The sequence below is a fragment of the Pundamilia nyererei genome, unplaced genomic scaffold (genome assembly GCF_000239375.1).
Source record: "Pundamilia nyererei isolate P.nyererei 1_Seehausen unplaced genomic scaffold, PunNye1.0 scaffold00004, whole genome shotgun sequence".
NCBI lineage: Eukaryota > Metazoa > Chordata > Actinopteri > Cichliformes > Cichlidae > Pundamilia > Pundamilia nyererei.
The window spans coordinates 4,577,763-4,602,332 of record NW_005187405.1 but is presented as its reverse complement, the minus strand read 5'-3'; the positions used below and the strand labels follow the sequence as shown (position 1 = coordinate 4,602,332).

At 39.3% G+C, this 24,570-nt stretch overlaps 1 protein-coding gene across 2 annotated transcripts in view; it reads left to right on the top strand.

Annotated features, from left to right (window-relative positions):
* The window catches only part of gpc5c (glypican 5c), a 101,193-nt gene that overhangs the window by 67,991 nt on the left and 8,632 nt on the right, over window positions 1–24,570 (top strand). For both annotated transcript variants that reach the window (XM_005721275.1, XM_005721274.1), the window contains 2 exons: window positions 1,199–1,319; window positions 11,826–11,967. In XM_005721275.1, the coding sequence (XP_005721332.1) occupies window positions 1,199–1,319; window positions 11,826–11,967 (263 nt within the window). The remainder of the gene's footprint in view (window positions 1–1,198; window positions 1,320–11,825; window positions 11,968–24,570) is intronic.

Here is a 24,570-nt window from a genome sequence, read left to right as displayed (position 1 = left end):
GACCTTATCAAGACACTGCTTATATCACAGGCCAGAGATTTTTTTAAGGGTCAGCACTTTTATGATTGCCTCGACTCATATTCACAAGTACAAGTATATGCAAGCACGACGACAAAAGCACTCACATACCCATAAAGACATCCTTACAAACACGCTCGCTTAAACCATCCATAATCACTTTATCAGCCTCGCGCTGCCTGCTGAAGCATCAATTGATTTGTTGCCAGTACATGTCACTCCTCTCCAGTGCCGTTAAATCTCCCAAGTATGGAAGATTAGCATCAATATATAATTCTAAAATTAATTTGGAGGAAAATGAGGGATAAGTGCATCGCATCATCGAAAGTCAACTTGTATATCTCACCCTCCCCCGTGAGGTCAACTGCTTACGGTATTGGCCACAATAATACTAGACTAAAATAAGATTAATGACACAAAGAGCGAGCCAGTGCTGGTGGAGGTTACAGGAAATGGGCACACACTGATGTTGTTTTTTGTTGTTTTTGAACGCCTGTGCGAGACACTGCAGTGCTCAGTATCAGCTCCAACTGTTCAGCATTTAAACCATCAAAACTGTAAAACGTTAAATCACCGATTCTTTACAGACAAATTTCCAATCTATTATTAGACATCAAAAGCGCTTCCTATTTAATTCAGGTTGGCCGCTAGAAAAGTTTAGCCTCTCTGACATCAGCTCAACAACAGCTCTGAAGAAATTAACAGCTATAGTTCCTGCCAAGCTTCAGGGCCACAGAGCATGCCAGAGTTTAAAAGGCCCAGCATGCATTTGTCTCAATCACAATTTTTACAAGGCAGAGCTCAGCTATCATTAAAATATTTCCTCACACAAGACCATGAAAAGCATCATTAAATGATCTGGATTAGATTTCAGTGTTGATGCAGGAGAGGATGCATAATGGAGCTTTTTAACGATATGTTGTTGACAAATGAGGCAAATTATAAAGACGCTGGAGTCTAACCAGGAGCCTGGCATAGTGTGTGTTTCTGATTGGTTGTAGCGTCCAAGGTATATTTCCATAGTGATAAATCACAGAGTCATATTAAATTGTGCAACTCACAGCAATAACACATTAGCAATAAGTATTCTGATATTAACAAATACATTCAGCATTGCATGTTAACAGCATAAAGATGATGTTGGCGACTAAATTGATTCCGGCTTTCTTTTTTGTCACAGTTATACAGGCAGAGTTGTAGGAAATGGTCTGTATGCCCAGAGGAATAACCCAGAGGTCAAAGTTCGCAATGTGGAGTGCACAGTCGCTGAAGCTAAGGAGAGGCTGGAGAACTTCAACACGGTAGGATGGATTTTTCAGTTATCATATGCATAGCTTAATTCTTTTATTAGACCAGCTATCATAAAAACAAGAAAATATTAATAGAAATCTGTCAAAAATGTGTTTACAACTATAAAATGTGCGCTTATTCATTAGTAGAATAACAAACTGAATTCATGTTTTAACACTAAAATGTGAGCCAACACACTGGACTCAATCATTAATAACATTCAACCACTAAACCTATTTTTGTCTGTTCAGGAATGCAAGTAAATAGCTGTAATTCAGAATCTAATAATTTTTTTCTCTTCTTTTTGTCAATTTTTCAGCTTTCTTGTCAAATAGTTGTTTGAAAATTTATGAATAACAACAATATTTATATTTTAGCATTAAAACTCTGATTTTGAGTAAAGAGCTTAACTGTGATGGATGCACATGGTCTAATTGTTGTGTTTTGTAATTAATAACAAGAGGAAATAAGAAGATAATAATAATGCTAATAATACAGACTTGATGATTGTTGGTTGTGGACAAATGCAACTCAAAGTCTTATAAGGACTCAAATGCTATAACACATTGTCAAAAGAACTACTGAAATGTCCTTGCCATTTTCTTTTGATCCAAAGACTTGTTTTGAGCTCAGAGGCAGATATCAAAGATAAATGAAAAGGATAGTGTGTGAAAGGGAGACAGTGACAAAAAAGGGAATTACTGTGGAAAGAAAAAAAAAAGAAAGATGAGAGGCAGGAGCAAAAGGTCATGAATGAGTGACAGATAGCATAGATGACACAGGCAGCTTCAAAGTGACACTGTTTGTCATGTAGATGGGGTTTAGGGCTGAAAAGAACCAAGAAGAAAAGGGCCATTTCAGACAGTCCCTAGAGGCCATTTGAGGAGACAAACGGGCCAGGATTTGGTTCCCCTCTGCCCGCCTGCCCTTTTGTTGCCCTGAAAAAATTATGGCCACAGATAGAAAGTGCAGCGATGACTAGAGCTCTATCTCTATATCTCACTTTGCTTTTTCCGTTTGACCACTTTTATACCTGTGTGGTTTCCCATGCTTCCATCTTATGGATTTCCCTTTTTCTCTGTATTAAGTGTATTTTTGTTTTAGTCTTATTTGAGTCGATAGTGTCACTCGTTACTCTTTCATCTGTACAGCAGCCACACTATATATCACTCAACCTGTTAACTGGCAGTTCAAGATCATTCCTGTTAGACCACAACATCCCATTGTGCTGGTGGCTGTCAAGTGCCTCGTTGTCATGGAAACTATGCCGAGTTGAGCGGGTGTCCTGTTGACATTTACAGACTTGAAAAGCCTACCTTGCATCTACACTAGGTGCCAGAGCTTGACTGAGCTTTATGTTTGTGCCAGATAAGAGAGAGTATCACAGAGTGTTAGCCTGCATGAAGTGACAGTCAACCAAAGAAAGTCTTGGTCGACTGGAATCGTTACTACTCTCAAACCAATCGATTGGCGGCACTGGGTGGGGGGTGATAAGAGAAGAAACGTTCAGCTTGGTCTCGGTGTAGGTGTGTGCTCCTGCGAGACCGAGGAGCTAGTGAATCTGTGGTTTGGTGTGAATGCTGTTATAAATGAATTATTAGGGCAAACACGGAAATCGACAAGTTCTGATGTATTTGCACTCAAAGCCTTGAGCCTAAACGGGGAAGTTGTTTGAACATAATAACACCGACAGGTTTTTAGACTCATTTTAAATTTAGATGCCCTGTTGGTTGTTGGGCTTTGATATGCAAACTCCTGCAATGTTTAGATTCTTTTTATATGATAACAAACTGAAGCTGCACCAACAATTTCTTTGTTATGGTGTCAGAGGAAAAGTTGACAAAATGTAAATGTTAATTAAACAGGATACATTCATTTGGGAAAAATAAAAGCTACTAAAACACGCAGGAGGTGACAAGATTGGCTGATCAGTGAGAATTTGGCTGAATAAACAAATATCAACCAAGCTATCAACCAGTCGAACTAGAGATTACAGCACAAGTCATCACATGTGCTCATACCTGTGTGAACAGATTGCTTGCTAAGATGCAGATTTGCAGACATAGGAACACTAAAAAAGAGAAAATAAAACTGTATGTTTTCTGAAATGCTGCATATTACCTTTTAAAGTTCATCTATGCCTGACAGCAAAGATGGTCACTATTTAGACAAATACTGTAGGCCAGATAAAAGTGGTTTTGTTCTGAATGTTCTGAACCTCTTTGAAACCAGACGCTTCAATTCATCAATAACCTTTGAGCATACTTTTGCTGGATGCTGGCAAACAGTTGATAAGTAAAGGCACAAAACATGCAACATGCAATTTTCAAACCCTGGGCAATACCTGAAAATTAATTTGCTTTTTTAAATCTATCTGCATTCATAAACAAGGACTGGAAAAGGAAGTTTTTCATTGCTCTGAGATTCAGGTGTGCTATTGGAAAGACGCACACTGCTTTGTATACAGTGGGCTGCTGAGGGGGCCTGGGAGCATGGAGCAACCCTATAAATAACCAAAAACCAGCCAGGCATGTGATTGTCATTGTTCTTGGAAGAGCTGCAAGCACATAAAAGTAAAGGTTATCTTACTAAAAGTGCAGGAAAAACTATCAATTTTTATCTTTGAATAAATAAATAATGAGTTTGATTGATTTTATGTTAAATCTGATTTCATATTAAACAACAAAAAAATAGTTTGATAGTATAATGTGTGACTGTGACAGTAACAAAAGGTAAAAAAAAGTCTGCCTGGTTTACTCTCATGGACTAGATTATTCAAAGCATAGCCTGCACAGTGTTGGTCCTCCGTGCATGCTTGTACCCCCACTTTCATCTTTTCAAAAACTCCTTTGAGTTTCAGATGCTCGCAACACTTTTAAGTCCTCACTTCTTCAAACGACTGTTTAGGGTTAAGATTTCGATTGTGTGTTGATGTTAGGAGGATAATTAGGCCGTGCGTTTGTCTTCTTTCATCCTTTGAACTACTGTGGATATTTATTTCATTTTAAATGGAAATTAGACGCTGACAAATAACAAATGCACACCGACTGCTTTTAAATCATATCCATATTTTCTTTTTTTTTTAGCTTAAAAGATATTGCAGGTTTTTCAGAGAAGGTCTAATCTCAGCTTTTTCCAGATTTGAATAACCTCAATTTCCGGGATTAGTGGGCTTAAAGACGTGTATATTTTTACCTACTGAAGAGCAGTTACACTCTGAGCACTGTGGCACTAAGAGGATTGGAAAACTACTCTTGATATATCGCAGACTATGACCCATCATCTAACCATGGCACCCTTCTGTTTAAGCACTCAGATCCCTTTACAAAATGAGTATGTGTGTGAGTTTCACCCACACAACCCTACACATACAGTACACACGGGGATAGAGCTAGAGGACATGCACACAACATTTCCACGTTAAATCAAGGACATAACATCTAGAAATAAAACTAAAATACACACACACACACGGGACAAGGCTAAATCTTGACCTTCTATAAAATAGTCCATTAAATGAGTAGGCCAACTCCCCTGTCCTCCCCTGTGTACCTCCTCTAACTCTCCTCTTTCTCCTTTTCTTTCTTTTTGCCTGTAAATGTTGCTAACCCAGACAATAAATGCTCAAAGTAGATTTCTGATTCTTAGCCATCAGTCCAGCTGTTTTTGGGTGGGGATCATTTCACAACGGTCTATCTGTTTCCATGTGATTATTAAGTCCAGATCATTTGTCAGTTTGTCACTTTGCACTTTTGTAAATGCAAAGTCAGCGGCAACATTCAGGGTAGGAAAAAAAACCCAAAACACTCAGACGCTGATTCTCATGCTTTATTTCTATCTTTATTTCACTCAGACTCACGCCTATAAAGGGGCAATAGCATTAACAATTTTGAAAGCGGTTGCAGGATAGAGAGTTGGAAAGCATAAAGATGCAATATAGTGAGGCTGACATGTGATTGATGGGACTGACTGCTGCTTTGCTGTCTTGTTTGGCCAGTGGCCCAGACAGGTTCCACATCAGAGAAGCCATGCTCGTTTTAGACCCGCACTGTGCATATCCTCTTTGTGGGTCCAGTCAGTCCATGGCCCTATCAGCTGCTGCACAGACTCAGAGACTCAGAGTTCTATGTGCCTTTGTTAGATAGACTTAATTGTCCTTGCTTTTTAGAAACGGTTAAAATAAACAGCTGATTCTTTAAAGTATATTGGTTTTAGATATACAGCTCTCAGCGGACTTTCTGACTTCAGTATACATCTCTTTTATGATTTAGCAATGCCTGCAGCAGTGTGAAAGGGTTTGAGCTCTCAAGAGTTAGTGGAGTCCAGGGATGAAGAAAGAGCTCGGGCTGAGCTGGCAGCCTGTCACAGGGAGGGGACAAATTCTTTCCACTTGAAGAAGATGATGGAGTTGGTCTTCACAGGAGCTCTGCTGCTCTTTACTGCTGCTGTGGCAACGATACAGCAACAAGTCTCACTGCCCAGAGCTCTCCGTTCACTTGGCAACCAGACTTCATGAACCCAGACTGTAATTTAAATATAACTTTTTTTTAAATGCCATAATTAGATGCAAAGCTCATAAAAATTCAGTGAACTGTGGATGTTTTTCTTCACTGGGTAATACTGTATTTGCTTGCCTTTTGGGTTATAATTTTAATACAGTGATTCTTGTCCTGTTAAGAAAATATGTGGCTGGTTGTGTTTTTGGGACACGGTTTCAAAAATCCCTTTTCCAAATCCCCCTTTTTAATCTTTTTCAATCTGCTATGGTATGCATTTGTAAAACCATATTAAAGACTGTTTTCTTAAGGTTATCACCAAGATGGATTACAGACTCTTGTGGCTTCTCCTTTTTAGTAAATGTTATTGAATCAAGGAGATGCTGGGTTTTTATGTGAAATTATTCACTTTTCCATTTGGGATGATGGGGCATAAAAGTGCAATTGATCATATTGCTGCAAATTGGCACTAAATTCCTGATCTGTTTCAGTTGGGATTCTGAATATCTCATTTTGAGACACACTGATTTAATTTACTTTACATTAGATAAATAAACATATTTTCAAAGGCTTCAGGTAAGAAGAGAAATCTTGAAATAGAAAAAGAAGAGAAATGGATATCTCAGAGAAAAAGTAAGTCACGATCTAATTTAATTTTCCCAGCATATTGGCCTTAGTAAAAGCACAAGTAGTGTAGAAGCTACACTGATTTGACCCAGTAAGTGGGTTGATTATCCTGATAATGTTTGGTATTCATGGTGTGTAAACCGGATTGGTGCCTTGAAGTCAGCTCTTCAAACCTTTTGCTCCTTTATAAGGACATCTGAAGCCGATTTTCAATGTCTAAAAAATCTGCTTCCCAGCAGCAAATGAGCACCATTCGCTGTCTTTCGACCCGCACACCTCTCGCAGGAAGCTGTCGGAACATGCACTCAGAAAAATGCTGATGTCACCGAAACTGCCACGCATTTTTCAATAACATCTCCATCACTTAGCTGTTAGAAGTCAAAGTTTGTTCCCGTGCGCATATATTCCACACACGAGCTGTTTCAGTCAGTACCTTACAGGAGCAGGGTGTGACAATCCAATGCAGCGATTAGGTAATGGGGGTTACATGAGGGCATGTCCAACAGAGTGTCACTAACAGCGACAAACTCAATCAGCTTGTGCTAGCTTGTAGTGGAGGTGTGGCTCGGCAGTTGTTGAAAAATGTTGAAAACATTGCTCAGAGTTCTAAGAAACTTAGGTGGACTTTTTTTTTCCACAAACAGCATCTGTTTTCAGATTTCATACTGATTTAATAAAATGTCATGCAAAATTAGTCCATGTGAACACCTCTGGCTCATTATATTCAAGATTTGGTTCACCAAGACAGATCCTTCTATAGCTTTTCTCTGTAATTGTATTTTGCAATTGCATCCAAACATGATTTTTTCTCTCTTAACATGTGGGGAATATGAAGGCTGCTGTAGACAGACGGAGTAATTTAAATTATAAAAACGAAGCTATGATAAACTATATTATAATGAAACCACTGCTGCCATCAGAAAATAACAATTGCTCTACATACACATGGATAAGGCTCTTTTATAGTTATGAACAGTCTTGTTGACCATAACAGGTATAATTAATATACACAAGCAGCACAGTACAGCTACTGCAGGTATGGATGGCAGAGCACTGCGGCTGTCCAGAGTTTGTTTTGAACCTGTCACTCTTCTTAGGATGCACCGTTTTCATCTTTTCATTCCTATACTTTTAGAAGAAGCTTCTCCCTTGCTCCGTCTCTCTCCCAGCCGCCTTTTCTTTGTCAGGCAGTGTGAGAAATAGAGATAATTGCATCCAGTTCCTCTTTAATTGGGGACATCCACAGACACACAGACATAACACATATTTAAACACTCATATTTTGTCTCCCAGCTGATGTTTGTTTTTACTTAAAAGCATTGTTGGCCGTAACAGTATGTGAGAAAATGTAGCCAATTTCATTCAACAAGTTGAGAGTACTTATGTTATGCAGACATTCACCGCTGTCAGTTTTTCCTTCAGTATCCTCCAGAATTTCCTTTGCTTTCCTTTTTTTTCTGCCCGCATATGCAGTTTTATCACCACTGCCCTCGATGAGGTGATACTGTTTCAGACAGGGCTGAAAAAGAGCAGATGTGGGCACATGGAGGATAGGACTTATGATCCTTGTCCGCAAGGTTGCCAATCATACCCTAAATGTATGCATAGCCATATGAAAATGCTTACTGTAACTGTTGCAGTAGGTTTCATCATATGCCAAGTGGTCACATTTCACATTTTTACATTTCATGATTAGATGTCCCATTTATGTCTACATTACAGCAGAATCTATACAGCTCAGTCTTTCTTCTAGACTCCAAGGTGATTGGTTACTCCTGGCAGTACAGATTTTAGCGTGACTAGGAAGCATTAAAAAATGCAGGAATTCAGCCCTTGATTCTCTCAAACCTGCCGCATCATCCTCTAACTAAAGAATGCTTTTGAAAAGAAAGAGAGAGGTGCATTAGTTGGCACTGTGAGAGGGGAACTAGAAAATATTTCATGATTTGGGATTTTATTCAAAGCCTTTTTGGAATACCTGATTTGCCCTTGGATGCCAGGGTAATTTCAAGGTAAGCCTTAAAGGAAAAGGTTTGTATCTTGTATCTGTGCCCTCGCCGTACCCATCAGCTTACACAACTGCAAGTTGTTCAAGCGCCTGTCTGTGCTCCTTTTTTAAACAGAAAAACAACAAAATGCTTCAGTTTTCTTTCCCAGACTTGAAAACCTTTCATTTGTCTTTGTTGTTTCTCGGAAACTGTTGGCATTCAGTATATACAGATGATGGCATTAACGATAATAACTTCTGATTATCATAAAACATTGTAAAGTTAATTGCGCTCGCAAATTATAGCTTGTCAGTCTTCATTTCAGTGAAACTATTTAAAGTTTAAATTGAAATTAAATGTAAATACATATACATGTTCTCAATTCTAATAGGTCATTCTAATCCAACGGTACACAGACATGTCAGAGAGAGTGACGAGTCATGTTAGAACAAAACCATCTGTCTGCATCTCAAAGGCACAGTAAATCTCTGACTTATCCATAATGTAAAGTCTGCTGCTATTGAGATATTGTTCCCACTTGTCTACTCATTGTACCTCATTGGAGACAGATCAGGAGGATGACCCTTTGAGTCGTTGTTGTTATTTCTCATAAACAGATCAACCTTTGTGTTGTTGAACATATTGTTACGGTTTTCTTTGTTGTTTTCTTTTTGTAGCATATTTTATATTTGAAAAAAACTGACACAGCTTAGCAGGCTGCCTGTGAACAAACGCTCCTTTGATGTGTTGATGGCTTCTGCTCTAAAGCGAGAAGGAAAATTAAATAAATACAAACCATTTTAAGAAAGTGCTTAAGATGCTCATTGAAATCCAGAGCAGAAGCAGTCTTTTTCTATCACATTATACATTCATGTTATTCATATCTGTCTCTAGCTCCACAGACAAATTATACATTTGCTTCCTCGCTATGTTACAATTGTAAAGGAAGGACTTTAGTTTGACCATTTAGCAATCGTGACTTAACAAAAATAACCCAACACCGTGCACTCAGTAGACAGCAACAAACCAACAATTATACTAACCGTGGTTTCCACAGCAACAACACCTTAATTGATTCACTCCCTAATTAACATGCTTTAAGGACAGCTGGGCCAAGCAACACTGTGTCAAACATCCACTCAGTGCCATAGTTATAAGCTTAATATCACGCTGGCATCAAGTGATGGCGAACATTATGCTGCTTAGCAGAGCATTTGGTTGTGAACTGCTGTAATGCACACTGAATTTATTTAGTTGCTTTACATGATAGAAAAATCATAATGGGTTTATCTTATTCAAGAACATTGCTTTCTCTTTTTTCCCAGATTGTCTCAGTTATCAGTCATTAGTCTGTCAGCAAACTGTAATATGAATTAACTCATACTATAAAATTTGGAACTCTAACAACTGTCAAATATTGTTCACCCTGTTCCCCTCCTATTGTAATTTATTCACACTTGTGAAAATTAAGACATCCAGTTTTACCAATGACTTTCACTTTTACCTGAAATGTACAAGATCTGGTTTATCAGCCTGTACTTAAGTGGTTATAGCTGTATCATCTCATTTTACTCTCTCGGGCCACAGTGAGAAGATGTACTTTCACATTGGTTGAATGTGGTTGAATGTGAAACATGATGGAAGTAATGAGTATACCGATTATCATGTAAAAGTACCAGCTTGAGTCAAAACCATTCTAAATGTCTTTCTCTAGCATCTGCAATCACTAATGTGATAGAAGAAGAAAAAGGAAAAAAGAATACTAATATGTCTGTTTGAATTACTCTGGTACCCAAACAAGCATTTATTTATTATCTTAAGTTAAATTCAGTTCCGTGTAGCTTCCTTGGTTTGTGCTTCAGTTTCTCTGTTTGTCAGTTTGGGGCTTTGACTATCTTGACATCTAGTTTTTGTTTTAAGTAAACCTCTTATGAAACATCTTATTAATTGAAAATTAAACCTTTCTTTGCCATTAGCAAATAAATTAGTTGCCATGAGCGCGATTAATCTGTTTCCTTGCTTTTTTTTCCTGCTAGTTGAGGTTATTAGATTATCCTTATGCATCTTTTTTGGGACCATGAGACTTTTCTTATTGTGCTATCATCAAGTCAAAATATACATTTTAAGACACATACCTTTAACAGTTGAGATTCCTTTATGTTAGTCTGTAAGGGTCTGTGGGAATTTGCAGAATGTAAATTCCATGATAGTCTGTGCAGACACTTTTTTGGACCTACATGGTGAGCCCACTTAACATTGGTTTTTCTTTGTGTTACTTATATGAACAACAAGCTTTTCAGGAAACTTTTTTTTTCCTGAATCCACACACTTGGAACATGTTGCAGACTGACAGCCACCCTTTGTAGAAGCACATTAAGCTTGTTGAAGATAGCATGTTAACGTTTACTGTAGTTTGAAACATCACGTGGGATGAGTGTGTTATCACTGGACCACTAGCATGTCTGATTCTCTGTCTTGTTTCTCTTAAGCTTTGCACTCTAATTCTTATAAATAAACTTGTCTGGTTTTGTGAAATGTTTCTTTTGGGGCACTGAAGGCTTAGGAGAGAACTTGTTCTTCTGTTGTCAGGTGTGTGAGTGAGTCACTGGGGTGGTGTCAATAGCAAAGACATCTGTAATCCCACAACACCTGAAGACATGTCGAGAGGTGAATGAGAGGAATGGGGCCAACTCCATGCCTCTCATTCACCTCTCAACATGTCTTCGCTGGTTGTGCCTTCCCTTTAAGGTCAGTTAGTCCCAGGAATGATCTTGTAAACTTTGTAAAGCAGGTTTAACAGTGTATTCACACATGTGTGCAAATGCATCCATCTATAATTTCACATATTCCAAAGTTCTGATATCTATGCCCTTATTTTGAACTTAATGTGCAAAGTACAGTTTTCTTATTGTGTCATGAGAGTTTGTCAGACATGGTGTTATGGAGCAGAGACCACCCTGATGATGATGGACAGCATGAAGGGCCAACAAAGCCAATTAGTTGGCCACACAGCAGGAGGGAAGGATATGGTCCTGATGGGCCAGGCTGATAAAGTCTTATTTCAGCTGTATATAGACTAATACCTAATATAAATTAGAATAATTCACCAAAAGAATTAACAACTGCCACTGTATAATTGGTTTGTTTTCTGCCAAACCTTTCTACATTTCAGAACCTTTCTGCTCTCAGAAAGTGTCCTGAGATTTATACAGGAGTAATGTGATCTTCCACTTTGATCCAACAGTCCAACAGATGACAGATTTTTGAAGGATCTGCAGCTTGCAGTATCAAAAAGAAACTTATGTTAAAGTATATCATATGTTATCTATATTAAAAGTTGCTCACAGTGTTTCACATGCAGGATATTGGGATCTTATGCATTAACCATATTTCTGTGCATATGCAGGACACAGAGGAAATGTTTCCAGAATTGGCAGAAATGGACGACTGGGAAGAGCTGGGCAGTGGGAAAAGGGAGGAGGGCAGCACCACAGAGTGTGATGATGAAGATGGTTGTCAAGCCTCAGGAGACGGTCAAGACAAACACTGTAAGTCACACCTTTCCATGCAAAAACACTCACTATACAAGCACAATTCCACACGAAGTCTGCGTGTTTATTTAGAATATCAATTGCGTTATATAACTAAGGAAGTGCCTGCCTCTGGAGAGACAGTGTGCTTTCTTTTTTTCAGCTAAGTGACCCTGTTATTGTTTTCTAAGAACTGTCACAAACTCTCTCTTTTATTCATCTTCTACCTGGCAAAGGATATTCACCTCAAATCACATTTTCACACTCTGCTGAGGCTCCAGCAAAGGTGGTGGCATATAAGTACCTTATATACCAGATGCCAAATCAAAAAGATGGCTTGCTTACTTACAGACACACTCTATTGGACCTCGTGTTCATTTTAATGAATATTTTATCTCCTGCAGAGATTTTACATTTTTAACACCATATTACCATGGTGTTTTGTTTTTCCCAAGCAATGTAGTGAAAAAAGAGGCAACTGCAACCAGTGTTAGTGTCAGCCTTGTTGTACTTTAAAACTGATTTTTATTTTCAATGCACCTGGTAAATAGACCATTTGGAGATACCATACAGTGAGAGCTAGAAGGAAGTGGACGGGCAATACAAAGAGGGAAAGTAATAAAATCCCAGCTGAGTAAGCTGAGCCTCTTCGGCTCAGACTGCCAGCGTTTCAGCTGCTGATTCAGCAGTCTCTCAATATGTAGCATGTACCATGTTTACTCTGTCCACCACAAACGCAGACAAGCACATGTCGTACATTTGACAAAGTAATTCTATTTAACTGAGGTCCTGAAGATTGCACTGAAGGCACAATCCCAAAGTAAGGGAATATTTAATCAGAACAGCGTAATACTGTTTGTACTTAGAAGAAAAGAAGAAAATAAAACAATACGGTACAGTTAAATATCACTGAAAAAGTCCAGTTACACGCAGTTCTGGAAAGATCCTCTCAGCCCAGCTCCTTGTTACAGTGCGGATGAAAAAATCCAGTGTTGGTCAGAGTTCTACCACCAGTATTCCAGATAATCAATGCAAAATGCTGTCTGGGATTTCCTAAACTACCTCCAGTAATTTTTCAAAAAATGACCCATTGTTTACTGTCTTTTAGCTTTATAAGTGTGTTTTCCATCAAATCACACCTTTTGGTAAGGTAATGGGCTATAAAGTAATATTACACATTTGGCCCTTGTATTAGACAAATACAAGAAGACAGAATTAATTAATTAATTGATTGTAAGACAGAATTTTTTGCTTCTCTGAAGTCTAATGCCAAGAGATAGCAAACATTATCAGAGACGCACATCACACCACACAAGGCTGAACTCATTTGTGAGTCTGCTCAACTATTTGGCTGAAGCTGTCTGGTGTATATCAACTATGCTAGCGGGCATTCTTTCACATTCTTCGCTTTCAAATTCTCCTAAGAGTTCAGTTTTCTTTAACTGTTACGAAGTTACTTCTTCTTCTTCACTTCTTACTGTGATCTTTGTGAATTAACAAAGTGGGACTGGTAGATACTGCCTTTATGGCTTTTCATATATTGACTAAACATTCATCCGAACATCAACTTTGCCAACCATTAAAGTAATTTCCCAGCTGGGCCAAGATAAAGGACATTGTAGGCATAGATTATTTTATTTCCATCTGTTTTTGCAGTTGTTTGCCACTGTATAACAGTGCCAGAGCTCCCAAGGTCCATGTTAAAAGGGGGCATGACCGCCTACTGTTCTGCTAAGAGAGACTTCATTACGAAGCAAATGAACAGCGCTAATCTGTGGAGAACAGATTCTCAGTCTGTGCCATCGCACAGATGGCACGAAACTGCTGCAAGTCTTACTGAGACGATACAATTCCTGCATATTGAAAATGCAGTTTGTTTAAGATTGCTAATACAGATGTTTCTATGATTTATGACTGTAAAAAAACTAAAGGACTGTACTAGGCAGCTTTTTAAAAAACTGAGCTATAAACTGGTAGTACAATGTTTCTACTTTACACTGTCTGGCTAAAAAGAAAGCATTACAAATAGTCAAGGCAAGATTTGGTAAAGATAATTTCTTATCAGACATACCATTGTGCTCCAAAAGAAAGTGCAGTGTGATTGCATGATGTAATGCCTGGTTTGATCTTGGCTCAGATCCTGCTCCTCTCGCCTGGAGATTTTCACACAAGTGTACTTTGTGCGCCAGATAAGGAAGGCCTGGTCATGTTCGGACTGCCATAGCCACAGCCATGAACAGGGGAATAAATCTGTGATTCTTTAATGAACCATATTATCCATTGCCCCTGCAGCTATGAGAGCCCCTTCTGTGGTACATTTTGTGGCGTGACTGTGGCTTATTAACTGTATTACCCGAAACACTTGCACTGCTTCTTCCAAAGGAGCTATTCATTTGTAGATAGCTCATTAACGTATTAATCTCTAAAATGCCCACAATTGCACATTAAACCACTATCTCTCCATTAGGAAAATAGACGAGACACCAAATTTCTGTACATCAGAAGCTGGAACAGTGCTTTATTTGTCTGTCCACTAGCATAGTCTGAGTCTGGCAGATTAGGCAGTCGTCTCTTGCTTTCTGTGAAGATCTGCACAGAAACAGAGAAAAAGAGAGAAAAGATAGAGTAGAGAAATGTCAAGTTTAAAAGAATGGGATTTTAGTTTATAATGAAGTCTTAAGTTTAAGATTGAACTTGGGGAAGAAAAAATAAACGGGGAAAAAACCCTCCATCCCACTGGTAAATCTGTTGTATTTGACTTCAAATAGAAAAGTTATTATAGCGTTAAAGCTGTTGTTGAGGCAGTCTACCAGGTATTGTGTGAAAAGTCACGAAAACAAAAAGGAGATGAAGGCAGGTTATCCATCTCAGAGGAGTACGAGTAATCGCATGGATAAACATTTCCTGTGATTGAGCCGGAGGGATGTGCAGTGACAAAGTGTGAATCGTATAGCCATGAAAGTAAAATTCTCTTTTGGTAACAAACACCATCTGTCAGGAATGCTGGTGAGCTCATCAAGAAAACAAAAACACCCCCTGGCATTTTTTTCACAAACTTTACAGTTCAGTGGGTAAACGTGTCTAACATGAAGCCATAGGCAGTGATTGTTTCTCTTTGGCGTCCTGTCAAAGAATGTAATTATCAAAATCTGACTAGATTGAAAGTTATAGGAGTCGATTATTGTGCATCTGGTCTATCCTTGCATACCCTTATTTGAGATGTGAGTGTGTCCACAAGTGTGTGCATGAGTGTAAATATGACCCTTAGGTTGTAAATTCTGATAATTAACTTAAATTAGCAGCAGCTAGTTTGGTGGCTTTTTTACTTAAGAAAATAGAGTGCTGCATAGTTAAAAAGGTGTGGCTGTATGGTACAAGAAGGCCTCCATCAACAGGTTTTGAATTTACCTCCAGGGGCAAAATCTGCACTCACGTCTATCAATGCTCGATATTTCACTTTCTCACTTTGCTCACATACTCAAACTCACAGGCAAACACACACTGAATCTGACCTTGGTGAAAGTGTTCAACTTAGCCACATAGTATCAGCACACTAAGGTAATGGGTTTGTTGTTGGTGGTGTATTTTTACCTGAATGTCAAAGGCATACAAAGAACTTTCCTCCAAAGCCTATAAGGCCAAAAAGGTGTGTAGCAGCTGTTCATTCTGGCAAGGGAGCTACATTTCTGAAATGAATAGCTGGGCAGGATACAGCCAACCTGCACTAGTGTTAGTAAGATTACACTGGATCGACCACAGTCCCGCTACAGCCTGCTGTTGTCCAGGACCCAGCACGCACTTTGCCTTTCTTGTTCAAAAATACAACGAAAGAAGGCGAAAAGGCTAAGGATTAAGGGTGGATTGTTGCAAGTTGGATGATTCAGGGTAATAGCCAAATGTGAAGGAGAGCGGAAAGAAGAAAAGCCTGAAACTAAACGCACTTGAGTGTAAAAGGCATAAGGCTGTCCGTTTTTACGTTGTAGCGCAGGTAACGGAGAAATAAAAAGATTCAAAGGTGCTTTCAAGTCGAAATCAACATAGAGACCTATGATTCAATCTACCGTGAGAGTAAAGGGTTAGAAGGGTGGACTGGGGATTTAGTGGTTGTATGCACTGGCAAGCTAGATAGAGCCAATCCAACCCTAGATCTTCTCTTTCTAGGTCCTGGGCTGAATGAGGTCCCTTAGGACTGCCGTGCATAGAGAGCTGGCTGGCCTGCAGATGTAGTGGCTGTGTCCCGGTGCGGATATTACCAGTATGACTGCCATTTCCCTCAGCCTTTCATCTGGAGCTCAAGGGGCTGAGAGAGAATTCCGCAGGGCAGAGTAGGGTTGTTGAAGAAGGAACGAGAGGATTAGCAGAATGGTCTGGTTTGCGGATAGATGTAGGAGGAGTGAGTCAAATGTTTTTGGTCAGATATGCAGGGCCATCCATTTGTTGTGTGCGAGACTGCGGATAATGTAGCAAAGTTGTCTAAATACTTCTTTTGCCAATAATTTAGAGAAATGTCAACATAGTTTCTGTTTAATTAATGACATATGAAATACATCCTTCCTGATCACTTAAACTACAAAGCAAAGTTTTTGTCCTTAAGTTTTATTACAATCGTCACAACTGTCTTCTATTTCCTGCTGTCTCTATTCATCCCTTTTATACCATATTTCACCTTGCCTTTAAGTGGGCTCCTTTTTCTCACTTGCATGACATATTCTACCCTGTGGTTTTATAGCACTTTGAAAGCATATTAGCTTGAAAGGCTCCCTAGGCGCACGGTGATCAGAGGAGAATGGTTCTCATTAGCCAGCATCATCATTTCCTTTCTTAGCAGTATCTGTAAGGCCTTTATGATTGAGCTTTTGCAGCACACCTTTGGGAGCCTGGTCGGGAAACACCAAGAATCTCTGGTGTGGCAACAGGTAATAAACCAAAGGAAATGGTGGGAGTGAGTATGTACAGAAATTAGTGAAAATTAAACCTAGAATTCAGATCAGCAGAGGAACACAGGGTGCTAGTGATCTAGTGCTTTGATACCACAGCCACATAAAAGCTTTAACAGAACCACAGAAGGAACTCTTATTCTTACAAGACATTCTTACATGCACATGTTTCCAAGCAGTACATGGACTTTAAAAGATGGCTCAGACTCATAAAGTGTTCTTTATTGAAAGCGGTGCAGTGGCTAGAACTTCATGTTTAATGTGTGAATAAAAACCTGGTACACCACCCTTCCCCCCGAGCCCCAATCTGCTTTAGATTATACTTTTAGGTTGCTGTTGAGACAATATTTGGTAAACCTCAATGAACTTATGGAAATGGGTTGTCAGTGGCCAGCGTTGCTGGTGTGAGTGACCCTCTTGACTGTCTTTCCTTGACCAGAGCTTATTGTTGGCTACTAACACAGAAAATGACATTCCTGCTGTAACACAGCACTGAGCAAACAAAGTCAGACATTCCACTGATATTGAAAAATGCAGTAGACGGATAAGCAGGGATGAGTGTGATCCTCCTCTGTCTCATCTCAGCCTAGTATACAGGGGGAAATACAACGTAGGTGAGGGGAGAAAGACAGAAAAACATCGGCTGGGATTTTCCCACTGATGACGTGGGAAGGTAATCCTTTGTAATACGTATAAAATGCAAAGTTTTGTTTTAAATGACAATCACAGTATGTTGTTTTTGTTTGTTTGTTTTTAGATGGCAAAAAGCATGTTAGCATGGCATGAGTGGTAATGAATTCTGGTAGCAAACAGTCTATTTACTACCTGGAGTGCAAAGTCTGTGTGCAGGCTTTACAGGTAAGCATCAAAGAGACACACGTTGGAAGACAAGTCACTTCATTAGAGCCCAATCCCATTGATCTGTGGTGAGAGCAACAAAGTCCTTCTCCCTTATCCATAAGTAATGTGGCAATAAGAAGTGAACCTGGTGCAGATTGTCAGCCCAGAGGGCTGAGAGAGGGCTGACCTCTGACTGATTGAACTGATTGCAGATTAAAAGGACCAGTGTACTCAGTGCACAGTTCTAAGTGATTTAATTCTAAAACTGCAGTCAGTTACGCAACCAAGAGTTTACATCAAAGTATTTGATTCGCCCACACAAAATCAAACATTTATAACATCACAGCGCAATGTGTTTTTTTTCCCCTCTTACCCGCTCAGATATGTGAAAACACTTTGAAGTTGAGAAGGCAAGTATCACTTAAATCACTTTAATTCAGAGGGGGCCCGTCACATGGAGCAACACAAGGCTGCATTCCATTCTGTGCACTTAACTTTTATGTGTGCACCGCTACTTGGTGTCACTAAGCAGATAGTGTCAGTGACAGTTTACACACACTGAAGCAGGCACTGAAGTGCTGAATAAATTAGTCTGGATAATTTCAGAAAGATTGTGGATTACAGCAAATACAATATGAAACATATTTGACAGCCAACATTTTTGATATTGACTAAATAATATAAATAATGATTTCAGTCTATTTATTTGGTTATGGAGAGATTGTTATGTGTAATGCATTCTGTCTAGGCAGCAAGGCAAAGCAGAACGCTTAAATGAAACAAAGTCCTGTTTAATTGCAATAGTAACATCACAAATGTGAAAGCATTAATCTTAAAGGTTTGGTTTATAGTGTTATGAGACTTTTATGAAGAAAATAAAAGACCCATCTCCTTGGCAACAAGACCATCTCCCAGCTTTAAAAGCCAATAAGAATTTTCCCTTGTTGCATCTGTCTTCCTGTGTCAGCGCTAAGGGGAGAATTACAGCATGCTGCTAACACTGCTGCTAACTGATCCAAAATGCTAACTTAAAAATCACTTTCTGTTCAAATGTATCCAATATTAAATATGTTTTCTGGGCTTGGTCTGCTAGCGGACAGCTATTTTTGACAAGGAACCGAGGCTTTGTAACTAACTTTATTAGTTACATGACGGAAAAACAAGCAACAAAATAATGTAATTTGACCTTTCAGAGCACATACCTGCTACTTTACCACTGCATCGATTAGTTAGTTTGTTTGTGAGTATAACCATAAACAAAAACCTGCTAAAAACTAGAGCGCACAGCAACACTGTGTTCTTTTAGATTAAGCTAGTGTTTTTCCTGTCCAGTTATTGTCCAGTTATTGTGTACTATGCAAGACAAATAATGGCTCCAGTAAAATATTAAAAAGTACTGTGTGATAGCAAGTGAAGTGATAAAAAAACCCCAACTAAATACAGTCTATAAATAACCAAATAACTCTCCCATGTTTTCCCATCACCTAAACAACAAAAACAAAGCAAAAAAGTGAGACTCTTCAGATCAAAATGTCCCCTCCAGAATAGGAAAGTCTGGTTGTAGCCTAGTGCGGCTAATGTGGCCAAAGTAAGTGTTAGCAGGGGGACAACTATGACTTGTGGAAACTTTAAAACAGCCCATAATGGGTCTCAAAACCTAGGGCATTCCGGGTGGTGTGGTATTTTGGGCTGAAACTTGAAATATACATTGTTGGGGACATGTAAGACTTGTTAATATCACTCAAAAAGTTTTGGATAATTCAACCTTTAAGGCTTCTTTACCAGTAAGTTAAGTCCATGGGGAGAAGTATGAGGTTAGTAGGTACATGTGAGGGCATTGTTTCGCTGAGTTGTGCCTCATGTTCATTTCATTTTGATGGTTTAAAAAACTAACTAACTAACTAAAAAGAACCCCAAAAACTATCAACATGTGTTGTTTGTCTGTGCGTGTGTGTGTGTGGCCGTAAGTGCGTGTGCATATGCAATTGAAAAAGAGAGAGCAAAAGGATATAAATGGCAGTTTATTTCTGCATCCTTCATGCTTGTCTCTCTACAAGGACAACGTGACACCTGGCAATGTGATGAGGCAGCTGGTGTTTGAGTGCACACAGGTGTGGTGTGTGTTCTGAGTACCCTGGTGTGTGTAGCGATGGGTGTGTGTATTTGTTTGTGAGATTGAGGAGTTGTCTTGGGCATTAAACTTCCCTCATCTTCCACTCCATCTTGAGAATCTGTCACATTGACTGCTGGAGGTCACTGTCCTCCCAGGGCCCCATTTGCCAATTTGTTTCTGTGTATATGTGTTTGTGTGTGTATGTAAAGGGTGTAAATTTTAATCTTGCCAAGGAGCTTAATAGTCTAGTACAGCCAAGAATCACACTGGACAGATTCCACTCCACTGATCCCTGTGCTAGTTGCCAGGCTGCTGTGCCTGTTGCTAGGTTAGCTTTAGGCTAAGACACGTACCCCACTGGTGCCCCAGTATTTTGGCCCTTTTAGCCCCCTGAGTGGCCTGCCAGAGACCTTGTACCAGTCCTGTTGTACAGGTTGCCTGTGAACCAGGGAGGCAGTTCTCAGAGATGTGCATGAATTCACTGTGTTTCTCAGAAAACAGAATAGGGAGATTAGTTTGAATGAGTGAGGAGCCCCTGCCTGACATGCCAGCACATAAAGAGTAATTTGCAGACAACAACAGCACAGAGATGGATGGCCAGTAATGAACTGTGTGAATTCATCCTCCCCTCCTTTTTACTCTCTACCCTTACCTTTCATTGTAAGACAATGTGTGTGTGAAAAGAGATAAGAAAGACTTGTTTAAATTCTTGGAACGGTAAATGTGAGACAAGGAAAATGAGGCCTTAAGAAATTTAACATTTCCCTGTTCTAATAAACAGCGTCGGGATATCCAGGATTTGTAGCTGGTAACAGCAGCATGGCTGGTTTTTTTTGTGTGTAAAGTTGTGATTGGAAGACAGTGATATGGCTAGTTATTAATGTTGTTTTTCCCCAACCATGAAAACAACAACAACTTTGACTGCAAGTGTAACAGCCATGGAATACATTCAGTGAAGCTGCATCTACAACAATGTAGCGTGCAACCTTAAGAGGTCACTTAAATGGTGTGTGGTCTGGATTTTGTATATTTGAACAAGAAAACGTTTGATCTTCTTAAAGTTAGTGCTTCAAGATTAAGGTGGTATAATTAAACAATACCACAATGGAAATTAGCTGTGACTTTTTTTCTGAACATTTTGAGTGTGGTTATATGCTACATTCCTTCAGTTGCCAGATGTTTAAGTGCAGTCCCCATCTTTTTTTAAAGGGGTAAAATGGGATTCAACTAGGTCATTCCCTCCATTTCTTCTTTTTTAAGCTATACCTACAGTTGCAGTCAGAAATTTACTTACGCTCATCTTGGGCATGAATGTTATGGTAATTTTAGGCCTTTAATGATTTCTTTGAACTTTTCTTCTTCAAGGGTGGAATAATTGTTTAGCATAAATCTTTAATGACTTTCAAAAACAAGAACTGGGTGCACAAGTTTGTATGCTTTTTAGCTTTTTTTCCTAATCCACACAGGTTCAAAATTATATATATGGGCACAAATATATACAAACATTTACTTAAATCTTTTAATAAGTGGTACTGAGGGTTCTGCAATGTCTTAACATGACAAGGCCAGAGCCTGTTAACTGATCGTGATTGACCACAACTGGTAGTTTCTCTTTGCTAGCATAAAAATGAAACACTCATTGGACTGACCAATATGCAGACCAATGAGGAAGTCCAAGGAACTCAGTGAAGATCTAAGAAGGAGATTTGCATATTTACACAAATTGGGACAGTTCCAGAGTCTTAAAGTATTTCTAAGAAAAAAAATGCAGATTCCAAAATCATTAGTTCTGTCAGTTTGTGTGTAAGTACAACTTATTGAGAAGAAGAAGATGAGGGGAAATTTGTAAGAATTTGGTCCGAAACAATCCAGGAACCAAACTAATGCTCAAGCCTAGAAACTGCTGGAACTGCTGCTAGTGTCACTTTCCACAGTGAAGCAACTTTTACATTGGCTTGAGAGGGTGCTGACCAAGAAATGCCAAATGCCCTCTGAAGAAAAGTTGTATGGTCAGATGAGACAGAGATTTAGTTGTTAGGCCGCAATAACAAGAGGCATATTTGGTGTAAAGGTGAGGCTTTTAAACCCAGAAGTTGCATCACGCTCTAGACCTGTTTTGCTGTCATTGGTACTGGTACATTGGTACAAAGTGGATGGAACAGTTGTCTTGGAACCTAAAGATCCCACAGTAACAGGGTCTCACAAATAAGTTTGTGTTCCAGTGACGGTGAGAAAAACAACTGTAGTATTTAATTCATCTAGTAATTAGCACTAATTACCAGATACCTCTGTGTCCTTCCCCTTATTTGTTTACGGATGAAGCTTGCTAACCAAACTTGCTAGCCATGACTAATGAGTTAGCACTTCATGGTGTAATTGCAGAGTCCAGAATCAGTTGATGTCACAGTGTCCATCTTTCACACTGTTTATCTGCAACAGAACTTACTTGAAATTAGTGCTATATGAAAAGCATATATAAAAAAATGAACAAAGCAGAACGCAAGTAAGGAAACACTGCACGTAGCAAATATCTGACAACGTTACAAATCTGGCTGGATCTAGTTTGAGTTTTTCCTTCCTATTTATGACAGACTAATGGTAAAAATCTTTTTTACTTACAGTAGTTCAGTGTATTATTGAAACAGACAGCTGGCACCCATGCACTAATGCATATTTGGCAACTGCATAAAGATCTTGTCTTACGGTAAATAAGGATTGATCTAGAAAATCGACAGTGTCATTATGTAGAAATACAGGAGCAGCCGAATAAACTGTGCCTCTGTTAGTTTTGATGCATGCTCACAAGTGTTGTATTTAAGCTGGAGTCAAAAACTGATAAAGACAAGGAGTCACCTATGTTAGGGAAACATGAATACAAGGCAGATCCAGAGGCCTTGCCAAACCTAGGCCCATGACCTTCTTTACAACCTTCACCCCCAACATCCACCTCCAATTAACAGCTATGCAGTTGCCAAAGAGCTGCAAGGTCAAGAAAATGGTTAGCAAGATACTGACCTCAATTCTCCTTCACCACACCCCATCAATGCACTGTAAGTCATAAGTTCACCTTATAAATGTCTTTAGATATCTACACAGCGGGCAGAGGTGTGAACTGACACCAGGTGTTTTAAAGTTCATGACAAACAGGTCAAAGTCTTCTCATTACTCATGTAAGTTCAGTGTGGGATCAAGTTGCAACGTACAACAGTAGGTTACACTGTAAATAGATTTGCTGTAATGTAATTCTAGGTGGATATTTAGTATGGTGAAATAATAAAATGAACTTTAGCGAAATCTATCAATGTTTGTTGTAGCTATAAAGTCTGTACTCAGTCTAGAAAAGCTGTCTTGTCATCTTGATATCAAGTAGTGTGACAACTTGCTAAGCCCCAGTAAACAGTAGCACCATTCCTCGCTGGATTACAGCTCTGTAGCTAGGGTTGAGCCAAGAGTTTTATGCAGACATGCACGCCTCATGATACACACATACAGAGGCAGGCAAAACACAAATGTAGACATAATTTTTCAGGGTTAACTTATTTAATGTGTGTGTGTGTGTTTCTGCAACCCTATATGCTGTCGGTGTGAGTATTCTAGCCAACTGTAGTTTATACATGACACAAAGGAGGAAAAAAGAGAGAGACTAAATCTTATCAGCTGAAGACAGAAAGAGAACTGTTTGACAACAGTCTGGTTCTTCCTTTTGCATACCTATGTTTAAGGATTTAATCTGTGAGACAGCAGCCACTGTGTGCTGGCAAACCAAAAGGAACTAAGAGGAGGCAGGGGAAAGAAGAAAACTAACACGGTTGCCCGGAGAATTATCATGCAATTTTCGGTCGTTCAGAATTTTGATGGCCGAGACATTTGTTATTCTTATTATTCACCTTCCTGCCTTTATTCCTCTATTTCTCTCTTGCTACCCTCCCATCCCTCCTCCCTCTTGGCTAGGGCCTGAGGTCCACCTCTTCTTCGGAGCTTTGGCCTGGGTTGTTAGAAGCAGCTGTTGTTCCTCTTTGGCCAGTGGGAAATAAAGGCTCCTCCAAACACACAAGCTACCCATCTGGAGAGGCATTAGTGGCAGAGGACACTGTGAACTGTTTCTCACACACATAGCCAACACAGAGGTCAATGAGGTTGTTAAACTGTATGTGTAGTTAGGTAACACAGTAACGGCAGTACATATCAGAGTGAAATTTGGGTGGTCAGTTGTATAAAATGGCACAAACCATTTTCTCTTCATCTCAATGACACAGTTTACCGCATCCCTAAACAGCAAGTTTGAAAGTTACAGCACATTATTTATAGTATTATGGAAGTGTTTACATGCCCCACAGACCCATGCATCGATATCCAGAAACTGCCCAGACACGAAGGTCTTAGGTTCTGTTTTTTTTTTATTTGATTTGATTTTCTCTGTCCCTGTTTGTTGACTATTACAAAAACATCTATAAAATCAAATCCCATTTGTCATATACTGATGAAGAACATATGTCACTGACTGCTGTTGTGATGGGAGAAGTATGTTGATGTGCCATTGCATCGCCTTGAAGTCGCCTGAGGTGATTGATTCCATCTGTCTTGATACAAGTGGCGATGGATATTCATCCTCATACTGAAAAGCTGAACTAAATGTTTTCCTCTTCTAACCCTCTATGTCATCCTTCACTCCCTCCCACTCTGTGTTTTTTTTTCTATCTTGCTTGTTCTCCCTTCTTTTTCCCCACTGTT